The 15,757-nt window shown below is 40.6% G+C and overlaps 1 protein-coding gene across 1 annotated transcript in view; it reads left to right on the top strand.

The window, feature by feature from the left end:
• The window catches only part of LOC126393598 (general transcription factor IIF subunit 2-like), a 26,901-nt gene that overhangs the window by 2,525 nt on the left and 8,619 nt on the right, over positions 1 to 15,757 (top strand). The window contains exon 4 of the mRNA XM_050049829.1: positions 1,176 to 1,320. Within this exon, the coding sequence (XP_049905786.1) occupies positions 1,176 to 1,320 (145 nt within the window). The remainder of the gene's footprint in view (positions 1 to 1,175; positions 1,321 to 15,757) is intronic.

Raw genomic sequence — 15,757 nt, 5'->3', positions numbered from 1 at the left:
CACTTGAAGGATGCCCGTTCACTTACGTTTTAACAGGTCTGACGCTACTATGCGCCCCGGCTGTATCTAGGCTAATGGCTAACATGCTAACTATTATTTTTATGTCACTAGTCACTTGAAACAAATTTAGGACGATAGGAGACAGGTTGAAATAAACTGAAATTTCCCTTTAATATGCACATCCAATGCATCAAAACATTGCTTTCTAGTTGGAGCCAACCTGCTAAAATCTTCCTGCGTAGTTGTCCACATTGTGACATTAGAAAGGTTTGCATTTATCTTGCAAGTCTACTCTTCTTCAACGTTCTGTGCACTTCCTGGATTTTTCCCACATGGAAATTCTGACCAATCAAGAGCAGCTTTCTTCTGTAAGGCTGCTTCTAAATGCTGCCGTGAGAACATGAACCAACTCTAGGCAGTTATGCAACTTCGTAACAAAATTAGTCCCTGTTTCAGACCAAAGCAAGACAACTCTAGGTCTGAAGGCTTCAGGTTTCAGGAGCAAGTTAGACAATGCGTTACCTACTACCTACTAAAATTCTGTGTCAGAGGCTTTTCCATCCTGACCAGAATACAGTTCTCTGATATAACAATAAATACTTACTGTGACCATGTTTAAAGATACTGAACATTGAGCAAAATATTGTCAATCAGCAGCTCAGTTCCAGAGTATCTGTATCAGGAAATATGGTTATGTAGTATGGATAAATGCACAGGTAATGACAGTGAGAAGTAGACTGACTGTTGAAATTGCACTTATTTTTCTTAAGACACCTCAGACTGTTCGTCCGTTTTGTAAAAGGATGAACATCTACAGAATGTACTTGCACTTCTTTACACAAAAAAGGGAAAATATTGGAGCTGGTGGTACTTATAGGTTATTGTGCGATGGTATTATTGGTCTGGCCCATCTGAGATTAAACTGGGCTGTGTGTAGCCCATGAATCAAAACGAGTTTGACATTCCTGCTGTACAGGCAGCTGAGTGATTCACAGCTTATGTGACATTGTTTCCCTTTTCCTTCTTGTATATCATTCCCATTTGCTGCTGCATTGACCCACCTTCTTCATGCCGATCAATACAGTTTCATATATCATATTTGACCTTATCTGATGAATCAAAGAGTTGCTAATACGATTCGTCAGCAGGGCCTTGACTCAGCCGTGTATTCTCAGGTACGTTTCAGCCTGAACGAGGAGCTGACGGCCCTGGGCGCTGTGGGGGAGAAGGATGCATCACTGCAGGTCCCAAAGGATCACCCCTTCACTATGCACACAGTGGGTGGACAGACCATGGCTGTCTTCAGCCAGAGCGATGCAGGTCAGTCTCCAACTCGGCTGTTCCGGCTCTCGTCTCTGTGTTTCTTTTGTGCAGGATAATGTCATCTGAAACGTGTTTGAAGGGGGCTTGAGGGTTCAAACTGAAATAGATTTAACGGGGTATGTGATTCCTCTGGCGGTCCACAGGGCAGTGTGGTTTGTGAGCTAAACAAAAAGTCAATATCCTAGACATGATACGATCTAAGAGGCTTATCGCAGGTGCTTGCAGGGTGGTGTTAAACAGTGCAGCAAAATAAGGCTTTACACACATGTAAGAAATTGGATTTGAGGGGAAGAGTGCCTGCTTGTAATAAAAAGCTGTTGATTAAGAGTGAGGACACCATCTCCAAGTAACAAGGGATAAAATATAAAAAGCTTGAGTATATTTGACTCAAGATAGAGATAAGAGTTTGGGTAGCTTTCTTTGCAATATGTTAAATATAAGAATTAGCTGTGCCTTGGAAGATAGAGGAGTCTTATTTACATTCATCTGATTGAGTTGTTAAATCAAGCAGAAACCAGATATAGTAAAAGATCTCCTGAAGCTGTCCCATTGTCTGCTAATAGAGAAAACAATGCTCACAGGGATTTTACTCTAGAACAGCCCCCTGAAAGTCGAAGAGTCGAATCATCAGTCAGAGATCCCTCAGTCGACTGATAATCTCCATGTTTTTTTGTGTGTGTGGGTCAGTCAGTGTGCAGTGAACTTTTGTTCTCGCCTTCATGCTTCTTTCTGGCACAGAGAAAGAGAGGCTTTGTCTGGTCAGACTCTGAGATAACGTTATCTGCCTTCTGCTTAGAAGTGATGAATTTGCAGCTCACGGTAACTTAATATAATATCGTCTCTGGCGTTTGTTTGATATCTGGTGATGGTAAAAAATGTTGCACATTTCGAAATCTGTGGTTTACGCATTGCTACATCACCATCACCTTTAACATCTAGCTGATTTCTGTTCAAACACCATATAAAAAGGGAAACAAATAGAATGTTTGTACTGTACAGCCAAATCTGATCCAGCGGACACATTTCCGACTGGGGTGCAGCCCTACTTAACTCATGCTAGTGGCACATGACATAACCGATTTAACTGTCCTTAGTTGTTCCAGTTTCTTAGGCTCTCTTGCTTTGAAAGAAAGCTGCTGTTGATAGATTCAACATTGATTGCACTGTAAAATTCATGAGAATACTCAGAGTGGCTTCTGATTTATGGAGGACGTTTGCTGCCAGGCATTATGTGTCATACATAAACATGAGCCAGAGGGATTTGCAGGGATTTGCATCAGACCCAAAGCTTAAAAATAGCGGCAACTGTGTGGTTGGGTGTCTGTGAGCGTGTGACCTGATGAATTATAGTAGATTAGGGTGTTACTTTTAATGTCTTGCTTAACTGATCACTCTCATGCGTCAGACCGATAAAAGTAAATAATAATAATGTAGATTTAATTATTCTTTTAAGGCAATCAAAAGGGTAATTACAGAAAATTAAGAATCTGTTTTAATTGCCATTTCAAAAAAGGGAATTAAATAAATAGTAAGAGATAAAAAAGTTCCCTTAATTCAGTGAAAACTTATATTTAGTCGATGGTAAATAAACAGCAGGGTGCGGGCTGTTTAAATCAGTAAAATGTCAAAAGCAATTCTCTACCTCCCTGGGTGCCGGTGCTCAATAACAATGAAGTGACTGCTCCTAATGGTGTTTTTCAAGCACTTCTAAGGGTGCAAGTACTTGGGTGTAGTTGGCATAAACACAAAAGGCGTGTTTGAGCATTCCCCAGTCATTGCCAAAGTAGTTTGATGTATAAATATTGACTGAATGGCAAGTTACCAAAACTCCGTCCAAAAATGGAGAGTGTGAAACCAAACTGCTCTAGAGAACTATGCACTGCTTCATTTGGAGTGATAAAAGGCTGTAAGTGTGACAGGACTTTAATTATAGAGCAGAAAAAACATGACAAGTTAGAAACAACAGGAAAGTTTATTTGTAATAAAATAGTCTCAACTTTTACTAAAGCAAATGAAGTGTAGTTTGTAATGGTAAAAGTGTATGAACAACACAATAGACATTAGCGCATAACAATAGATGCTGAGTAGGCAAATCCAGTACATTTACAGTTCACGAGACATGCTATGATTTTATTTGTGCGCTACAACTAAAAGCAGTGACACAGTCTTGGTTGCTCTTGTCTTATTTGTCAATATGGTGCATGTGGATGGCCGTGACAGTGGATTTCTGTTTCTCAGGATAATGAGCTGTTTTCTTCCCAAGTGTTTTGTTAGAGTATCGATTTGTCTGCTGTGGGAAGGGGGCGCTGGAGTCAAATTGAAATGCCCATGGATTTAGATTCAGATGCCTTTACCCAGTGAGGTCATACGTTGAAATCAATTTCCATGCCTGCAGTTATGTTGACTGGATTCATTGTTTAAGTCAAGTCAAGTTTATTCATGGAGCAAAAACAAGCGCTGACTAAAGTGGTTTTCAAAGAGACTGAATAAAAAGGAACCGGAATGATCCAATGAAAACGGTCATAAATTAGAGAATATAAGTAAACTAATTAAAGTGTATAATATCTTGATAAAATTCTAACACAAGATAGCATTGGACAAACAACAAAATAAAATGCAAGCGAATAAAACTAGTGTGTCGTCATGGTCAGGCATGTCATCATGTTGATGCAAAGTTATGCAAGGTTTTCCCAAAAAACTATTTGTAGACTCACTGTGTGGTGGTGCATTTTTCTGTGGAGACTCTTCCCTCTGTCTGTATTTTCTTCTTATTTTCTGTGTTCAGGACATTAAAGGACATTTTAGGGCGTGTTCCCCTACAGCGCTCAGGTGAGGCAGAGGCTTTATATAAAGGTAGCGACCGTGTGCCAGACCATAAGCAGCAGACATCCAAAAGACATAATGTAGAAAAAGCGCAAATATAGTGTGGCAAGACGCCAAGCAAAAGTGAATCTGGGGTTGGCGTTTACTTTCATTTTGGCTGGCCAGCATGTTTACAAACAGTAACTGACAATCTTGCCTAATATTACTTTGGAAATATGAATGGAGGGGGAAGATCTAATTGTTAGTGGCGAACTATTCCACAAGTTAAGGCCAACCACTCAAAATGCTCGTTCACTTTTGTTTTTTAACCGGGTGCATGGGTTGGAGAGCAGTGATTGGTCACCAGATCTGAGGGGTCAGGAGGTGGGATAGGGGACGAGCAGTTCAGAGATGTAACCTGGTGCCAGTCCATGCAGTGCTTTAAAAACAAATGAAAGAATCTTAAAATCAATTCTGTATTTCACTGGTAACCAGGGAAGAGAGGCCAATACAGGAGAGTCATCGTCTCTCTAGGTGGCCAGGTGTATCTGTGACTGACTTAAGCTCAGGGGCCGTATTCACAAAGCTTCCTAATGCTAAGAGTTGCTCCTAGTGACGAAATTCTAAGAAATCGTCTAAGAATTTCCCCTTAAAGTTAATACTAGGTCCTTGTAAAGATGAAGTTATTCACAAAGCATCTTAGGCCTTAAGAGAAGTCCCAAGGTGAAAACTGGACTTTTAAGAGTTTCTTTAGAAGAGGAGAAAATGGTGGAAAGACAAAGAGATTGGAGAAATTTTCCCCAAACGCTGGATGTCGGTGAGTAAATTAAATGCTACATATTAGATTGTGCAGGGATAATATTTGTGGTCAATCTTATTAGGGGTATGCACACATTTCCTACCCAACGCAATAACGCTATAGCTCCAGAAATAAACTTATCACAACCCTAAGAAATTTGAAAAACTGGAAAAATTACAACAGTGCAGAAGTGATGACTTGTGTCTGTCTAAACCCTCCATCACCAGAGTGTTCACGCTAAAAATGACAACACTTTTACAGTCAGCAGTTCATTTTATTTTCACTGGGTGTCCACACCTTGCAGCCTCACAAAAGGGTGTGTCTCTGACAACCAATCACATCTGTTAAAGAATTTGTCATACCTAGCAAGGGGCTCAACCACACGTGCTCACTAAGATAAAAGTTTCTGTCCCTTCCTTGCTCAGAGTTGCTGTGAAAACTTTCCTAAATCATTCCTAAGCTAAGACTCCTTGCAATTTTTTTTAAGGCTAAGTTAGGAACTTTTATGAGAATATTCTCACAATGTCTGTGAATACGGCCCCAGATCTTCAGTGCATTACAGTCCATTTTTTACACCTTGGCGTCAACAACAGCCGTGGCCTTAGGCGTTATGTTTCGGGTTGTCTGTCTGTCTGGTCACCCATTCTTTTAAAAGCAACATCTCAGGAAGGCCTGGTGGTAATTCCTTTAATTTGGCACAAACATCCACTTGGACTCAAGGATGAACTGATTGGAATTAATGGGCAATAACTCAAGAATTCATAAGCTAATTATGACAGAATTTCACACAAATGTCTAATTGGATGAACTGATGAAGTGGTGATGTTTTATATCCAAAAGGCCAACTTCAATGTGACATTCTAGTGTTCTGCAAAAACACTTTTCTGGCCATTACTCAACATCATAACTCAGGAACACAAGGGGAGACATTTGGTCAGATACTGAATAAATGACACAAATCTTGGGTGCCTGACTGGAAACTGATGATTGTATGGATAGTCTGTACTGCCTGGTTGAGCATGTGTGTGAAGCATCTGTGTTTTAGAATTTCTAGCTTCCATATTTAAAGATTTGTCTACTGTCATGGCTACAACTTTGTGTTCTGTCCTGTTCTTCTGGTAGTCCAACACAAGCTCATTTGTTTTGCTGATATTAAGCCTCATGTGGTTGTTGTTGCATCATGTGATGAAGCTCTCTATCAGTCCTCTGTACTCCTCTAAAAATAGTCTCTAAGGCCTCTTTCACACATGCATCACAAACTTGATATTATCTAGACAATTCCCAGAGGCTCTGTATGTGAGAATGCAAATGTCCAAATCAGTTGCATTGGACACTAAACTGACTACCTGCCAGCTCCCCTAGTACAAAGTGTGAATAAAGCAGGTAACCGTCCAGAGAACTCACAGCGAGCATGTGGGCGTGCAGATGATGTTTTCATCCTGAGGCTTGTGAGAAACCGGAAGAAAACAAATATCCGGCTTTGAAGAAGAAGGTCATTTACACAAAGTTGGCAACAAAAATGTCTAATTGGAGAGATAACAAGATTCGGGAATTTCTAGTGGTAAGGGCCGTCCCAGAAGTCGTCAGACAACAGGAACGGCAACTTTGCTATTTATGACCAAATTATTCATGAGCTACAGGACCGCGGTGTAATCAGTGTCATGTCCTGCCTCCTGCAGGCTCTACCTAGCCACCACCACTCACGTAAACCAAGCAGAGTATTTCAAGTAGCTGAGAACGCTTCTGACACAGACAGTCTCCTATTGTGTGCTGCATGTGTGAAAGAGAAACTCTGAACAATGTCTGGACCTGATTGTCCGGGCAATGTTCGGAGTTCATTTGAGAGAACAGCTTAAGTGAAGACAACTTGTTTCTTACCAGAAATGATTAATTGGAATCATACATGTCAGTATAGTGATGACTCAATTTTGCCAAACATTACACTTAACACCTTTTTAATAAATTCCTTTAAAATCTGTACTCAGATGAGTCTGGACAGACATGAATGTTAACTACAACTTGACTGGTTGGTGGAGGCAAACAGCTGTGAGGCAGTAATTCTAGTAAAATTAATCATTTTGTTTCCAGTTTTTATCTGAGATGAAATCGGGTCGTGTCCAGGTTGCGTGTTGCCAAGTGTTGCAGAGGATCACAAAGCCAGCCCACTGTGTGAAAAGGTTTGCAGTTCTGTAGTGAACCTTATCCTATTTCTACCTAGAAAATGGAAAAGAGGCATAAAATGAAATCACTGTCAAGCTTTCGAAGTGTATGTCTGTACCAGGAGCAAAGGGAACTTGTCATAAATGAACTGCTGTTTCACATTGATTTAAATTACGAGTACCAGCCAAGAGAAACAGGAAAACATAAAAATAATTTTCTCATTAAGCAGCTGAGCAGAGAGTAAAACAAGTTACAGGCAAACCTTGGAGCACATGAATTAGATTATTTCTGCTGGCAGCAGAGCGTGTAGCAAGGGAAACATCATAAGTAGAAGAAGAAACACAGTGGAGCACTTTGTTTGGGTAAATGTCAGCGCTGACACATATTTACTAAAGTTGAGTCCAGTCCTGCTCTACTCGGGCATCACCAAATGGCAGACCACAGTCCAGACCTGGACCAAAGGACGGTTCTGTGACCTCTCCATGAGGATAAATATCTTCAGTCCAGTTAATAGAACTATAGCTTCTCTCAAGCTAATTAAATTGTTGTAAATGGTTCGCTAGAGTGAACAACAGCTTAAGAGATATGAGAGAGGACAGCATGAAGCAACTGAATGACCTGTTATCTGGCTCCAGACTGTGACTGTTTTTCCTGCTCTAACGACAGTAGCACTACACAGCTTGGCCATGTTTGGATCAACTTCAGTCAGCTTCTCCACTATGAGCATTATTAAAACCATGTACTGTTTCAGACTCATTAATGATGGCAGTAGCTCCATTCAAGCAAACATTGAGACTACTGACAGTGCAGTCACAGGCTCATTTCTGGGGCTTCTCAAAGCTCTGATTTTTTCCCCCAAATTTTATTTATTTTATTCAGAAAATTCCTCGGTGCCTTACAGGCTCAATGTGTCTGCTTGTTGAAAGTACCCAACTTTGAAAAATGACAATTTTCTAAATGGAAATGCACGTTATTGATTTCATTTGATAGACACAGGGGAAGGCTACAGGATGCAGTACAGAGATGCGGTTAGGACCTTTTGCTGGGAGAAAATTCAGCAACAGGACCTCTTTGAATTTCAATTGAGTACCCCTGCTCTAAACTCACACTACCTCTGAATTAATTATACTGTGGATGTAGTGTAAATGAAAGCATAGAAAGAAAGAAAAATAATAAAAATTCACCTTCTGTATCTTTTTTTTCAGCCCACAGAAACTAATCTGTTCCCAGTTCCTGTAAAACCGTGAGTGTCCACAATAGACAAATGTATCCTCCAGCATTTTGAGTCAGAGAATATATTATGCAACCCTTTTTAAAAGTTTTTTTTTTATTAAACCTTGTATAACTGTGTAGGAAAGAAAATTGAATTACAGTGAAGGGCAGTGGATTTACTAATGACAGACAATGGGTGAAATCAGATGAACAGAGAGTGGGATTTGGTAGAAACCAGATTCTCTAGTTTGGAATTTCATTAAAATTCATACTTTATCTACTCTACTATAAACTTAACTGTAAAATCCCCCCAGTATCATGACGGTGTTTTGTAGCAAGCATCTTAATCTGCAGTGAAAACCTTTTATAGCGGACTTCTGTTTGTTAATTGGATCAGGATACTCCAAATGTTAAATTGGTCCTCAGCATCGTACACACACTAGTTCATCCAAATTGTCATGTTTACTGGTTTGATTCCAAGCAGGGGATCTTTGTTGCATGTCTTGCCTCTGTCTCGCCTCATGTTTCCTGCCTATCTCAATTGCTTGTTGTCAGTAAGGGCTAAATGCCAGGCCTCATTGATGTAAATGGCACAGCCAATATGATGGAAACACTGGTGAGTAACGCAGTAAAGTTCGGCAGCACCACAAACTGCAGCCCCTGAAATGATCATAAAGTTGAATCAACACCTCTATAACACAGTTTCAACAAAAACTGAACTTTATAGCTTTCATTAAGTCAGAATTTATTTAGGGCCTTGTGAAATCTGTTTTTTTAAATTCCCAAAGTCTGTGTTTTTTGCGTTTTAATTTTTCTGGATTCTATGTTTTATGGTCTAAGCACATTTTGTCATCAAAAATTGTGGCGGATAAATAAAATTTAAACAGTTTCATAAAAAATATATTACAAATGTAATGAATATGAATGAATTTGATGCAACACAACATTGCGCTACTTTTTTTTTTTTAATCAAAGAAAGGGCTCCAATGCAATTATAATTCGAACATTTCATCCTTTTATAAAATATAGTGCTTCATATCTGAGCTTTATATCACTCTACTCTGAATTTTAACTGTTAGAGTAAAATTGCTTTGTTTTTTTGGGATGACTTGGCCATCTCATAGGGCCCACACGACAGCAGGGTCCATCAGTAACATTCATGGACTGGATTGTTTTTTCCAGCAGCCCAGTATCAAAGAATAAAGTAATTTCCCTTTCAAGTTAGTTTCTTAATTCTTAAGTGATGTAGGTGACATGCTTTCTACTTCCTGTAATTCCATATTACCTGTATGTATTAACACTGTTATCACCTTACTTTGAAAAACAGAGATAGTCGTATGTGCATGCTGGGCTATTTAAATGCATTTATAGGTAAGAATATGGCCATACGGATGCACACGAGCTCTAGTAGCAAGGGGTTTGACCACGGAGATTCAAGTGATGCAGAAACATCAGACGCTGCCTCTAGACGACCCCTAAGAAGCGCAGGAGGATTTGATCCAGCTTGCGGTCAAGCTAGCCGTCACCCGCCTCTCCGTTGTGAAACCAGCTGATGCTAAAGTTGGAAATAACCCAGGCAGAGCAGAGCGAAGTCTCTGCAGTGTCTGACCCGGTTTTTCCGCAGTGTCGCCAGCTCTGCCGGTTTATGTTCTGTGTATAAGAGTGCATTAGTTTTAGCTCACTGTACCTAATAAACTGGCATCTGAGTGTATAACCACGGCCCAGATAAAAGCATGTTAGCGCCATGACAACAGTTGGTTTCCTATCAGCTGCATCTCTGTCATTGTCAGTGAACTGAACCTCAGGACCGTAATGAAAATTGAAACAAACCTTTCTCTTCATCAGGGTGCATCCTACAGCCACACAGTTATATCACCACCCTCATGCACTTCAGATACACCCACACCCACACCCACACACGCATGTGCATTAATACCTCCCACATGTGATAATGGATTTTTTTCTCTCTTGGATGTCTCTTTTTCAGCAACACTGGTAGAACTACTAAAGCTTTGGGTTTTAGTGCAGATGTCAGAGAGGACCATCAGTATTATATTCTTGTGTTTGTGAATGTGAAAACATGGCGTTCAAGGGGGCGTTTTATTAAAAAAAAAAAAAGAAGCTTTTTTTTTTCTTAAAGGTGTCAGTGCTCCAGATGGCTGGCTTGACTGTGAAAGTGCACTGCAAACAAGAAGTAGGATAATGTCCTCTGAGATGTGGTGGTGTGTAGTCTCTATTTACCTGACCGACGCTCGGCTCCACCCCCACTCGCCCACAGGAAGGTGTACTGTATGTCACCGGTCTCCCACTCAGTTTCCCACAGTCTCACTCTCTCTTAAACAAAGACACACACACACACATACACACGCGCGCACACATACATGCGCGCACACACACGCACAAATGCATGAACAGCTCTCCAGCCTCATGGTACTGTAATTGCACAAGTTTGATTTGCACTTGCACTCTCACTCTCACACTTTTTGCCTCACACCTACTCAAATTTTACTGATTCTCGACACCTCGGACAGAGCAGGTCTTTCGGGAAAAAAAGTGAGAAATCTAGTCACATATATTATCAGCTTTTAGCATTCAAATATTTACCTTTTCCTCATTAAATATACCATTTATGTAATCGCATTGTGTCAGAATCACCAAATATAATACAAAGCATATCCCATACAATTTCTCCTTTTTACAATATAACCTTCACTCTTCTCCTTGTAACACTCAATATTTAAAGATTAATTAAACCCCCAAGCAACCTTTTATAGCTGAAAAATAATGTACAAGAGTATTAAGTAGTGTTGTTGATGGATTCAGGCCCAGATCTTAATAATTTGTTTTTTTATTTAATTATTTTTATGTGATTGATGTTTGTGGATAATTGAGAGTCTCCAATTAGCCGACAGTGCACATCTTTGTGGGAGGAAACTTAAGCACCAGGGGAAAACCCACGCAGACATATGATTGATTTTTAATGTGACTGATTGTTTGTGGATAATTTTGTGTGTCTGCTTAGCCTAATGTGCTTTTTTGGGGGGGATTTTTAGAGGAAACTTAAACACCAGGGAACAACCCATACAGATACAGGGAGAATATAAAAACTCCGCACAGCCGGACAGGTGGAGGTGTCTTTGTGAGACCGCAGCGCTAATCACTAAGCCACTGTGCTACCCTTAATTTAACTGGATGAGAGGGTGGAGAGGAAGATGATGAGGAAGTAAGGGTAGATAGAGGGAGTTGTTAGGGAGATGAAAGGGGTGAGGTTGATTGAGGACAGCAGCTATCTCCCAGTTATGTTTTACCCTCATCAGTGCCACGAGACAAAATGTCATGTTTTATATTACAATAAAAATCGGGGCAAAATTGTCCCTTACCCTATCAATCAATCAATCAATCAAACTTTATTTGTATAGCACTTTTCATACATTAAAAATGCAGCACAAAGTGCTTCACAGAATAAAAACAAACAAAAATAATACATACATATTGAAAACCCGCCCCTCCCACCCCCACATATAAACACACACACACACACACACACACACACACACACACACACACACACACACAGTCAATATAGTCAATAACATGGCTGGGCACTGAGGAACCAGGTGAGGAAAGAACCACCTATGGGGAGCCATCCACACTGAGAGGCGCTACAGCCCACGGCCACAGGGAGCGCCGCCACAGAGACCACCCCGACCCAGACAGACCGGGGTGGACTCCACACATGGTGTGGAGATTAGGAAAAATTAAAGAGTTAAAGATTAAAATAATATTAATAATAATAATAAATAAATAAATAAATGAAGATTTAGAAACTAAAATGCATAAAGATTTAAAAATAAATCATTTAAAAGCATTAGAAAGTAAAAAGAACATATAATAGAAGAATTAAAAGAGTAAAAGAAATCAGTTAAAAGCTAAATTAAAAAGGTGAGTCTTGAGCCTCCTTTTAAAAACATCAACAGTCTCTGCAGTCCTGATGCTCTCTGGCAGGCTGTTCCATAAGTGAGGGCCATAATGGCTGAATGCAGCCTCCCCGTGGGTTTTTGTTCTAACTCTTGGAACAATTAAAAGGCCGGTGCCGGAGGACCTCAGGATCCGCGAGGGTTGATATGATAAAAGCAGGTCAGATAAATAAGATGGCCCAAGGCCGTTAAGACATTTAAAAACTAATAAAAGAACCTTAAAATCGATCCTGAAACACACGGGGAGCCAATGCAGTGATTGTAAAACTGGTGAAATGTGCTCCCACCCTCTAAGTAATTGATACATTGATAATAGATAATTTTTTTCCTTTTAATTTTGAATATTGTAAAATTGGTCTTAAATTTTAATAAGTAGCAATAAAAAAGATAACAAGAAGTCTGAACTCTAACTTACCTTAAGCTGTCACTGTCACACTTCTTCCTGTGCGTCCAGCCCAAAAGAACCCTTCTTGGTCTCCTCCGTCTCCTCTTTTTCTTCTCCACCTTCTCTTTTTTTGCTTTCTTTTCATCTCAGCCTTCTCCTCCTCCTCTTTCTTCTTCATCATCTCCCTCTCATGCATTTTGCTTTTCTTTTTCAACTCTGTCTGTCTATCCTCTGTCGTCTTCTTGCAAAAACAATAAGGGGTGTTTTTCTTATTTATTTTTAGCCAGAGCTGCTCTTGTTGCTCCTCCTGGTCTGATCCTGGTCTTGTCATTAGCACTTTTATAAAAACATACTGTGATCAAAATAAAATGCAAAGAGGGATATTTTTTCCCTGTTTGAAAATATACAGCTGCACAACATGTAAATGAAAAATCGATAAAATGAATAGCAGGGCTGTGTGTTAACTTTTTGCACACAGCACCGAGCTACAGAGGTTTGAAGGTTTGCAGCACAGGCCACAAAACTATAACATGAGTATAAATGTGTCAAGTAGGCCTAAATCTTTGTGGAGGGAGTTAAAAAAAAATGTCCTCCACGGCCTTTCAAATGAATCTAGCGCTGGAAAATGACTTGGATATTCTCTCTTTTAGGCATCTTATGCATTTGCATAGCAAAGAGAGAGGCCGGGGGAGCGCGAGACGCCTTGTCCGTGTTATATACGTCTTATATGAAATGTCTGTGTTGTCGCTGCATATTTTTTAAACACATCTGTCGCCTGCATCCAGGCGCTGTCTCAGTGTCACACATTGGACTACAATTACCAAGAAGAACAGTGACTCATCTCACAGACTGATTTTGCGTAACACATGCAACATGTATACTGATGTTGCACTGTAGACTAATTAACAGACAGGTTAAACAGAGGAGCAGCTCTGTGTCTTTCTGAGTGTTGCTGGAGAACTTGTGAGTGAGTGAGTGAGTGGGGCAGAGTTGTGTGGAGAGTATGTGATGCGACTTGACCCTTTTATCAATATAAACGGTGTTGTTTAAATCTATATCTTGATTGAAAATATATTGATATATTGTACATAGTCATTATATCCCCCAGCCCTACTTGTACTCCAGTTGATTTTTTTGTGCATCAGTTTTACTTTCTTCTCCCCACTCTGGTGTTTCTCAGTCATGTCTTTTGTGAACTTCTCCAGTTCCCTTTTCTCCTCCCCAATCAGTTTTACTTTCATCTCCATCTGTTTTTCTCTCGTCTCCCAGCTCTGTTTTTTCTCAGCCAGGTCTTTTGTAAACTTGTCCTCCAGAGCGTTGTATTTTGCCTGCCAGGCTCTCTCGCTCTGGAGGAGTTCAGCATCTTTGCTGCTCGGCTGGTTTGTGGTCTCTGCAAGCTTCTGTATGAGACTCTCCTTCTCTTTGCTGAGATGAGATCGAGGATTTCAATGTCCCTCTGGTGGATTTCCTCCTCCATCTGGTTCACCTTCTTCTGCATCTCCCAGGTCTGGTGTTTCTCGGCCAGGTCCCGTGTGAGCTTCTCTTCTAGAGCGCTGTATTTTCTTTGCCAGGCTTCCTCGCTCAGTAGGAGTGCAGCTCCTTTGTTCAGCAGCTGGTTTGTCATCTCTGTGAGCATCTGAGAGACTTCTTCCTGTTGAGCTCCAGGTTTTCATTGTCCTTCTGGTGGATCTGTTGCTCAGTCTGGTTCACCTTCTCCTGGTATTCAATCTGCAGCTCGCACTCGCCTTCCGTGTTGAACACCCGGTTGTTTTTGTTTGAGATTGTTTGTTTCTCTGCCTCATACTTACAACCATCTTGTCATACTCCTGCTTGCTGAGGCACTGGGTGGCCTCCATCTTCTGCTCCTGGAGATGGAGAGTTAATCTTGAGCAGGGAGTTTTCTGACTCAAACTTTGAGATGGTGTCTGTTTTTTGGTTTGTATTCAGCATTGAATTTGCTCGTCCAGATTCCTAGAAACTCCTCCTCATGCTTTATTTTGTCATTTTCTTGTGAATCATGTGGCAGAAATTCAGCCTTTTGGTACAACCATGATTATTTTGCAGATGGTGGAGGGTTGGGGGAGGTGCTGGATGGCCCCAAGACCTGTTAACTGATCTTACCAAGTGTGACCTGACTAAGGTGGATAAGGCACTTTAAGCTTTTCCTAGCCTGGGTTCCCTTATAATACCAATTTTAAAATACAGGTACACACACAGATAAGTGTAACAAAAATGAGAGATGTGGCTTCAAGATTCAAAATGTAGAGATGTTTATTTCACAATTAAAATAGGCCTATATCAATTTATATGAGTTCAAGTTAAAAATGTGAAACAAGTATTTCAACAATCCTCAATGCTATGCTGGCTCTGGACAACTGTGGTGCAAAAAAAGGATGAGATAATAGTTATTAAAAAGAAAAAACATGAAGTTTGAAAAACAAGACTGACAGAGGGGGACCAGCAGGTACTCCTACTCTAGGCCACCGCGTGATCCCGCCTTAATCACACCGCAAACTACAAACACACACACACAAGCACGGAAAACCAACACCCCTAAGTGTAGTGCAATACTTATCTGCATGCAAGTGTGCAACACCAACCAACCGGCGCCCCCAGCAGTACAGTCCAGGTAAGAAAATTATAAAACAGCAAGCACAGTGACAGCATTAAACATGGGATTACAGTAGGTCCGTCTCACAATCTTATGGTCAATAACCAAGAAAATTACCCTGACACAGTACAAGTCAGCAGGGCAGAGGAAACAAACACAAAAACACTATAAGCTAAAAGTCGAACTAAAACAGTACTAAAGGCAAAACAGCAACAGACTTCCTCAAAACATCTGCAGCCAGTATTCGTGAAGCTCTGTATTGCTAGTCTCGCCACCAGACAATCAGAGATCTCCGCCTTCTGATAGTCTGGGGACACTCCTTTCTAAAGTGTGTTTAACACACCGGTGAAAACGGCTGGCAACAAAGCAACGCCTCTTGCATTTTTGAAAAGGACACGCCTTCTTGGAAATGTGCGCTCCCCCTTTTCTTGTCCGCAAGGAAACAAACACACAGAGAGCTTGAAAATGGATGCCGAGAGATTTAACTC

The sequence above is a fragment of the Epinephelus moara genome, chromosome 7 (genome assembly GCF_006386435.1).
Source record: "Epinephelus moara isolate mb chromosome 7, YSFRI_EMoa_1.0, whole genome shotgun sequence".
In the NCBI taxonomy this organism is placed as follows: Eukaryota; Metazoa; Chordata; class Actinopteri; order Perciformes; family Serranidae; genus Epinephelus; species Epinephelus moara.
This window is presented reverse-complemented; position numbering and strand designations above follow the sequence as displayed.